This window comes from Elephantulus edwardii, unplaced genomic scaffold, assembly GCF_000299155.1.
Source record: "Elephantulus edwardii isolate Elephantulus edwardi_28Jun2011 unplaced genomic scaffold, EleEdw1.0 scaffold00053, whole genome shotgun sequence".
In the NCBI taxonomy this organism is placed as follows: Eukaryota; Metazoa; Chordata; class Mammalia; order Macroscelidea; family Macroscelididae; genus Elephantulus; species Elephantulus edwardii.
Window position 1 is genome coordinate 1858813 of NW_006399803.1, and position 8723 is coordinate 1867535.

General features: G+C 35.8%; 1 protein-coding gene across 1 annotated transcript in view; it reads right to left on the reverse strand.

Annotated features, from left to right (window-relative positions):
• Positions 1–5067: 5067 nt before the first annotated feature.
• LOC102875913 (ATP synthase F(0) complex subunit C2, mitochondrial-like) overlaps positions 5068–8723 on the reverse strand; it is a 29421-nt gene continuing 25765 nt past the window's right edge. Inside the window, exon 2 of the mRNA XM_006887036.1 lies at positions 5068–5445. Coding sequence (XP_006887098.1) covers positions 5068–5445 — 378 coding nt within the window. The remainder of the gene's footprint in view (positions 5446–8723) is intronic.

Consider the following 8723-nt stretch of genomic DNA (forward strand, 5'->3'; position numbering starts at 1 on the left):
AAACCCCAAGGAAGGACGTCATAATTGGGAATCAACAGCAATGGGTGTTTTAGGATGTTTTCTTTTCTTTTCTTTTTTTTTTTTTTTGTAAATTCTGGTTGGCAAAATAATTTTAATAATTCCTCCTTAGAAAGACATTACTTTGTATTTCATTTTATTAAATAATTGAAAGAATAAGTTTACGTCTACATATTCTATATTCAGACAAACAAGGCTTTCACTTACAGGATGTTAGTTAGATAAGGATATTTTAGAAAAAGAGGAGAAGAAAAGACTTGATTAAGTAAGCCACATGGCACAGAGACTGGAATCTAAAAACTTCCTAAAAATGTGTTGAGTTTAACAAATGCCTTATTACTTAAAAAAAAAAAAATCGTAAAACCTGGAGTATAATAAATTCTAGTGGGAGGCCATGGATTTGGCAGTTAGGACTAATAATTATGGTAGATTTTGGAACATAGTGGCTGACAGCATGGCTCTGGGTAAAGTTTCTCTGGGAGCACAGATCTCTATTGACATATGTGAGGCACATTCTCACAGTTCTCTGCCCCCGTGGCACCCCACACATCGTTATTATAGCACTATTATAGCACATTGTTTTGTAACTGTTTATTTGTCCATCTTTTCTACTAGATATTGAACTCTTAGAAACCAGATTTTTTTCTCTCATTTCTATCTTATTCAGCGCTGTATTCCTAGTAATTATTATAAATCTGACCCATATAGGAAACCTTCATTAGTATTTTATTGTACTGGCCAATAGGATTTTTTTCTTCTTTCCAAAACTATTTAAAATTTTACTGTACATGTACATTATCATTTTTATTCTTTATTTTATATTTACATACAAAATTTGTATACATTGTATTTAATATATATATATATATTTATATACATATGTTGCATATATTTCCTCATCCACATTGTGTTCCCTATGATCATTACCACATATTGCTCTTATAAAACCAATCGCCACTGATCTATGTTCATTATCACTCCATCTTTTCACATCCATTACCCCTTCCCACCAACCACCAAACTCTGTGGCCCAGTGGTTATTCTCCATCCACCTCCTAGCCCTCCTGTCTCTCTTCCTTTCTCCTTTTGGACCATTATACACATCTTACTAGTGATCATTATTTTTGAAAAAAAATTTGTTTTATTAATTTTAATGAACATTTACAGAGATTTTGGATTTTCATTCATTCATTGTTGCACTTTTTTTTCCTTTACCCTCTGCCCCCACCCAGTTCACTCCTCTCTTTGAAAAGCAAAAGATAAACTTCTTCGTTGGTATATAATCCCCCCGACCTCAACCCCGCCTGCCCAAAATGCACTCCACTATGCAACCTTAATTTCTGGATTCCTGTGATAATCATAATGTGCTATCATATATCACTTTTAAACTGTTCTCTCCCTCATCTGTTTCAATTCAGTATACATGATCTATCTAGTTTTTCTCAGTCTTACCCCAATCCTGATGTCAGTCACTTTCTATAACAGTGGCATCATGCAGTATTTGTTCTTTTGTGACTGAGATATTTCACACAACATTAAGTCCTCGAGGGTCACCCATTTTGAATAATATTGCATAAGTTTCTTGTTTTTCAATGCAGCATAGTATTATTCCATTGTGTGAATATACCACAGCTTCTCTATCCATTTTTTTGTTGATAGGCACTTAGGTTGTTTCCAACTTCTTGCTAATGTGAACAAAGCCGTGATGAACATGGGTGTGCATATATCTGCTTGGATGTCAGTTATGGTCTCTTTGGGGTATATTCCCAGTAGTGGAATTGCTGGGTCAAATGGTATCTCTATTTGCATCTTTTTGAGAAAGTGCCGTACCGCCTTCCACAGTGGTTGCACCATATTGCCCTCCCACCAACATAAATAAGGTTCCAGTTTCTCCACAACCTTTCCAGCATTTGTAGCTTGCGTTCTATTAAATTTTGCTACTCTGACTGGGGTAAGATGATATCTCAGAGTTGTTTTGATTTGTATCTCTTTTAGAGCTAGGGATTTTGAACATATCTTCATGTACTTGTTGGCCATCTGAATGTCTTCTTTTGTGAACTATCTGTTCATATCCCGTACCCATTTTTCAGCTGGATTATTATTTTTAAAAAATATTCTTATGCATTATTTATCCTTATGAGACTGAATTAGATCACTCAACACTGACAAATATCTCTAAATCTATAGTCTAGTTCATGCAGCTTTTTCCACATAAGTTCAATAACATCTGCAACCATTGCTCACTTTCCTAAGTACCTAGAAAAACAAGGTTCTAGGTAAAAATTTTTGCTCTCATAGTTATTTAAATTTAGGTGTATTTTAATTTTTCATTTCAGGAACAATTATTTGCTTCAGAAACACTACCATATATATAAAATGACTATTTTTTATATCCACTTATGATTTTAGGACAGATTTTAGTTACTCTACTAAGTGATTAATCCTAATTTTTCATTTCTTAAAATAAATGAAATATTAAAAATACATCAACATTATGGAATACTATGCAGCATTCAAGAGCAGCAATTTACAAAAAATATGTAATTTGGGAGAGACTGGAGAGCATTATGCTGAAAGAACTAACTCTGTCTCACAAGGACAAATGCTGCATAAGATGATTATTATAAAAATAGGATAACTCATTAAACAGTTTTGGGAATCCAAGGGAGGGAGGAAGTGGTAGCAAAGAGGTGACAATAGGTAAGAATGAAATCACAGAATTGCATAATCTGGTGGGTGGGGGAAGGAGATAAAGGAAATGAGAAAAATTCAGTAGGGACCTAAAAGATAGGATAATGGGGGGCATAGTCCAATGGTGATTAATTTTATGGAACCTAATGAATTGGATTTATTGTATAGAATACACTGTGAATGAAGAATAGTGTGAAATACAATGTATATGAACTTTGTAAGCAAACCGTTTTAAAAGAAAAATTCTAAAAAACAAACCAGGTACACCTAAATCATTAGTTTCATAAACTTAAAATTATTTATTATTTACTTCTATTGACTTATAAGAAATTGAATATCATATGCTTATGTGTGTGTACAGGAAGATGTCAACCACCACTATAAAAATAAACAGCAACTATACACATGTGTATTACCTGATGAACTACAAAGCTCACTCTGAACACTCAAGTCAAGGCTATGGATTAGACAAACAATTACTCATTTGCAGGTTCAAATTGAATTTGAAGAAAATAAAAACAAATCCATGAGGACCAAAATTACAACCTTTAGTGTATTTCAATTGAGTTTAAAATCCAAATAAAGAATAAACTTGTTGTACTGAAAATTAATGTCCGAATATCAGATGAGCTGTTGACATCAAGGACATTATCCATGAAGAAGGCAAAAGGTTATTACCAATAAAACAGAAAGAAAGAAAAGACCAAAATGGATGTTAGAAGAGACTCTGAAACTTGCCCTACTAGGGCACAGAGAAACCAAAACCAAAAAAGAAATGCTGAACGAAGAGAGATAAACAGAAGATTTCAAAGTACAACTTAAGAAGACAAAGTATTATGACTAAATGTGCAAAGAGCTGGAGCTAGGAATCCAAAAGAAAAGAACCTACTCAGTATTTCTCCAGCTTAAATAAATGAAGAATACATGTAAGTCTTGAGTTGTAAAACTGGAGAATCCTATTGTTGTTGTTAGGTGCTGTTGAGTCGTAGACGACTCATAGAGACCCTATGAAGGAAAGGCCTAAGCCCTGTTGGTACATAGAGTTTCCGGAGGGAAGCCATTTCGGAAGTGGATGCCGCTCCTGCTTCCAGGCTTGTTTTAGTCCTAGAGACAAAATATTGGATAATAGAGAAAGCATCAAAAGAAGATGGAAGGACTGTACAGAATCACTATACCAAAAAGAATTGGTAGACACTGAACCATTTGGGAAAGCATTAGAGGATAAATAACCACTGGGAAAAACAAACAAACAAAAGAATGTTAAGTTTCTCTGGAGGCAGTGTAAAAAAAAAAAGAAATAAATAAATAAAGCCTTAGGAATTGATGGAATACTTAATGAGGCATTTCAACAAACAGATGCAGCACTGAATGTGCTTAAAGGCCTATGCCAAAAAAATTTGGACGACAGCTACCTAGACAACTGATTGGAAAAGATTCCTATTCACACTCATTCCAAAACATAGAAAATAGAGAAAATATATAACTAATATCACATGTAAGTAAAATCTTGCTGAAGATGATAAAAATAGACTAGAGCAGTACATCGACAGGAAATTACCAGACATTCAAGCTGGATTCAGGAGAATTTGTGACAAGAGAGATACCATCCCTAATGTCAAATGAATCTTGGATGAAAGTATAGAATAATAGAAAGGTGTTTACTTGTGGTTCATTGACTATGGAAAGACATTTGTCTGTGTGGATCATAACAAGCTATACTTTGAGAAGAATGAGAATCCCATGATACTTAACTGTGCTCATAAGGAAGCTATACATAAACCAAGATGCAATTGTCCAAACAGAACAAGGTAATTGGTCATAAGCATGGCTTAAAATCAGTAAAGGTGTGCACTAAGATTGTATTCTTTCTCCATAACTGTTCAACCTTTTTGACAAGTAAATTATTCACAAAGTTCACTATATGAAGAATATGACATTAGGATTGGAGGAAGACTATAGCCTTCAAAATGGATTACATACCAACATATTAAAAAAAACCAAACCTAAATCCTCACTACTGGATCAATAGGCAACACCATTTCAGATGGAGTAAAGATTGAAGTTGTCAATGATTTCATTTTACTTGCATCTACACATTACTTGGATCAACAATAAACACCCAGGACAGGAGTAATCAAGAAAAGAAACAAGTACATCATTGGGAAAATTTGTTCTCAAGAAATTCTTTAATCTCCTAAAAAGCAAAAATATATTTTTTCCTTATTAATACAATAGTTATTTATATTTCCTCAGTCAAACCCTAATCAAATCACTTTCATACAGGGAAAGGAGAATATAGGGTAGATGAGATACTGGAGGGAGAAAAACAATGAACTATGGGAGGTGGAGACAGCTCCTTCACATGGCAAAGAGAATCAGAAAGATCACCATCAGGCAAAAGAGCCCCAAGGCCTCTGAGAGGACAAATCCCAGAATGGTGTAGTGAAAGAGTTGCTGCAGCAGCAAAGGATTCCTGGCATAATCAGTGATGACGCTCTCAAACATACTTCCAGTTCCACCTCCAAAGCCAGCCACTCCAACTGTGGCAGCTCCAGCCCCAATAAACTTGGCTGCTGTGCCAATACCACTTGAGATGCTGCTGGTTTGGAAACTGGAACTAGGAATAAATGCAATCAAGGAACACAGGGCTGTCAAGCAGCTGAAGGTCTCATCTCTCAGTGTCTCTGTTTCAACACCACTGTAGACAATGGACGGCTCAGCAGCTGAGAGGCACTCCTGATCAAGGAAGAGGTAATGATAAAATTGGTGAAAGCATGCTTTTTCAGGGGATGAGCTGCTGTGGCAGGAAAGAAGTTCCTAGTGCCGAGAAGAGGAAGAGAGAAGGATATACATTTGAAGACTAAGATGTGCCTGATTGAAACCATGACATCTGAAAGAGATTTGCGTGCATCTGAAAATTGGACAATAAAAAAAGGAAGACTGAAAAGGAATCAACATCTTACATTGCGTTGTTGCAAATATAAACCATGAATTGCCAAAAGTCCAAATACTTACCATGAATATACCATGGACTGACAAAAGTCTTGGAGGAAGTGCAACTGGGGTGCTCCTTTAAGGCGAAGATGGTGAAACTTATAGGGGAAGGAAAACTTAGATAAAAACATCAAAAATAACAACAGATGAGTGGCACATCAAAACGTGGTGCTGTGGAGCAGATACAAATAATCGCTGAAAATTTACCTTGAAAAGTTTACAAATAAGAATTTAAAAATGATCATTTTAGTGGTTATATTTTTATATTCATAGAAGTCAAAGATTTCACTTACGGTTAATATATGCAAGGTCATTTCATCATGATATGGTAAAAAATTAATACTAAAAGTAAAGATACTGTACACCTCACAGTAAGTGGTTTTAAACCACAGTGATAAAAAATAATTTTTAATGAACAATACAGAGAAATTATCTACAAATTAAAGAAAACAAAACCCATGCGAGGTTATGTCAAAATCATTTGCCAGAATACACGTGCAAAATCGTATGAAAGAAAAATTAGTAAAATTAAAGCTCTATAAAATCTGAAATAAGAAATTCGGTGTTAGAAAAATTCCAGTTCTTTGTCAGTTGATAAATGTAATTTATTTCCAATAAAAATATCAGTAGGATTTTTAAATAACAATGGTGTCACTCAGGAGACTAAGGTGCACCTGATACAGGCCATGGTCTTTGCTATCACTTATGCATTAGAGAGTTGGACAATGACGAAGGAGGATAGAAGGAGAGTTGATGCCTTTGAGCTGTGGAAATGGAGAAGAGTATTGAGGGTACCATGGACTGCCAAGAAAACAAACAGATTCTTCCTGGAGAGGGTTAAACCACGCTGCTCCTTGGAGGCAAGGATTCTGAGGCTTGATCTAACATACTTTGGACATGTTGTAAGGAGAGACAGGTCTTTAGAGAGGGACATCATGCTGGGTAAAGTAGAGGGACAGCACAGGAGGGGAAGACCCTCTATGAGGTGGATTGATTCAGTGACTGGGGTAATCGGGATGGGTGTGTTAGAGGCAGTGTGATTGACACAGGATAGAGTAGGGTTTAGGGCTGTTGTGCATAGGGTTGCTATGAGTCACAAGCAACTCAATGGCACACAAAAACAACAACAACAACAACAACATTAACAGATTCTTCATTTTCTCTCGGTTCTCAAATTCTTAGAAATAGATAAACATAGTAGAACAATGGCCCAAGTTTTAAAAATTATAAAGACAGAGGAAGACATGCTGTGCACCACATGGTGTGCCTACAGTACTTTGAGGAAAACACTGCTGTTTACCTGCACCACTCAGGACCTATTAAGCTCAAGTAGAAGGACAGGAGATCTTGAGTGGGGCAGAGAGTACAGTTCTGGAAAGGAACAACAGGCTTCCTGCTTCCCATTAAGGTACTTTGTGGGAAACACTACCTTCAGACATTTCCCCATTTGATAGGTTTTATTTTCTTGTCAAATATCAGCTGACTGTAGATGTTGTTGTTAGGTGACGTTGAATCGTAGATGACTCATAGCAACCCTATAAACAAAAGACCTGAACACTTGTATAATTTTCATCATTTCTCCAAGTTCACAGAGTTTCCAGAGGCAAACTTTTAGGAAGTGGGTGTCACTCTTTCTTCCAAGCTTGTTTTAATCAGGGAGCTCCACCAAACACTGCCACTATGGGTTACCATTATCCCATTTGACATGTTAGTGCCACAGTGTTTAGCATCACAGCAACCACGAGTTATCTCTGTACAGCAAATGGACAGACCAGTGCTGTACCACTTAGAAGAACCATAGGTAGCTAGGTTTATTTCTGGGTTCTCAAGTCTGTTCCAGGAATCTATGTGCTTGTCATTATACCAGAACGATGCTGTTTTGGTTGCTGCCACTCTTAAGGTCAGGGAGTAAGTTCTATGCCTCACACGTAACTGTTGTTTCTCAGAAGTGTTTTGTTTATTTGGAATCTTTTTCCTTTCCAAATAAATTTAACAATTTTCCTTTTGATCTCCTTGAAAAATGAATTTGATATCTGTATTGCCATTGTATTCAACATGTAGATCACTTTTGGTAGGATTATCATTTTCACTTCCTATTCATGAACAGGGACCATTTTTGCATTTATTTATTTTTGGTAGTTTCCACATTCTGTTAGATCACATATTTGGGAATGAGAGTAAATATGTATCTCTTTGAGTTAGTTAGTCAGGCAGCTGTTCTCAAAATTTCCTGCCATAATTTGGGGAGCACGTCCAGGCTTGCATCTGTATTTAAAACGTTTCAATTAGTATGTCAACAATTCCTTTGGGCCTTATTTTTATACTAATGCCTTTATTGAAGCTTGTACTTACACCTTCCTTATTATTGGTCTTGATCATATAATATTTCCTGAAATATTTCAGGTTTGGGCAGTTCTCTTTGGTAAAGTGATTCTGTGTATTGTCACCATCTTTACTGATGTTTCTTTAATAATATAAGATTTTTTCCATACCATCTTTCAGTTCAACTCAATGCTTGGATTTGTTTTTCTTGTCTTTCTACTTCAGAAATGCTGAGTGAATACTTCCCTTTTTATTCTCCATTTCTAGGTTTCTGAATATTCTGCTATCATAGTTTTTCTTTCTTTTTGAACTGCCCTTCAAAATCTTCTGTTAAGTGCTCGCTTCGGCAGCACATACACTAAAAAACTGGAACGATACAGAGAAGATTTGCATGGCCCCTGCGCAAGGATGACACGCAGATTCGTGAAGCGTTCCATAAAAAAAAAAAAAAAAATCTTCTGTTAAGCTCTTTACTTCAATATTTCTTCCCTCTGTTTTTATTTCTTTTCTCAACACTCTAGGGCAATTTTCAGTGCCACTGTTTGTTTTGTTGGGTTCCCCCCTTCCTCTTCCTCTTATGTCCTTGCGGTGTCATTTTGCTCTCTTCATGGATGATATCTTTATTATCATCCCACAACTCACCTGGTCTTCTATCCTTTGTGTTCAATACCTCAAACCTTTTTTTAAAAATTATTTTT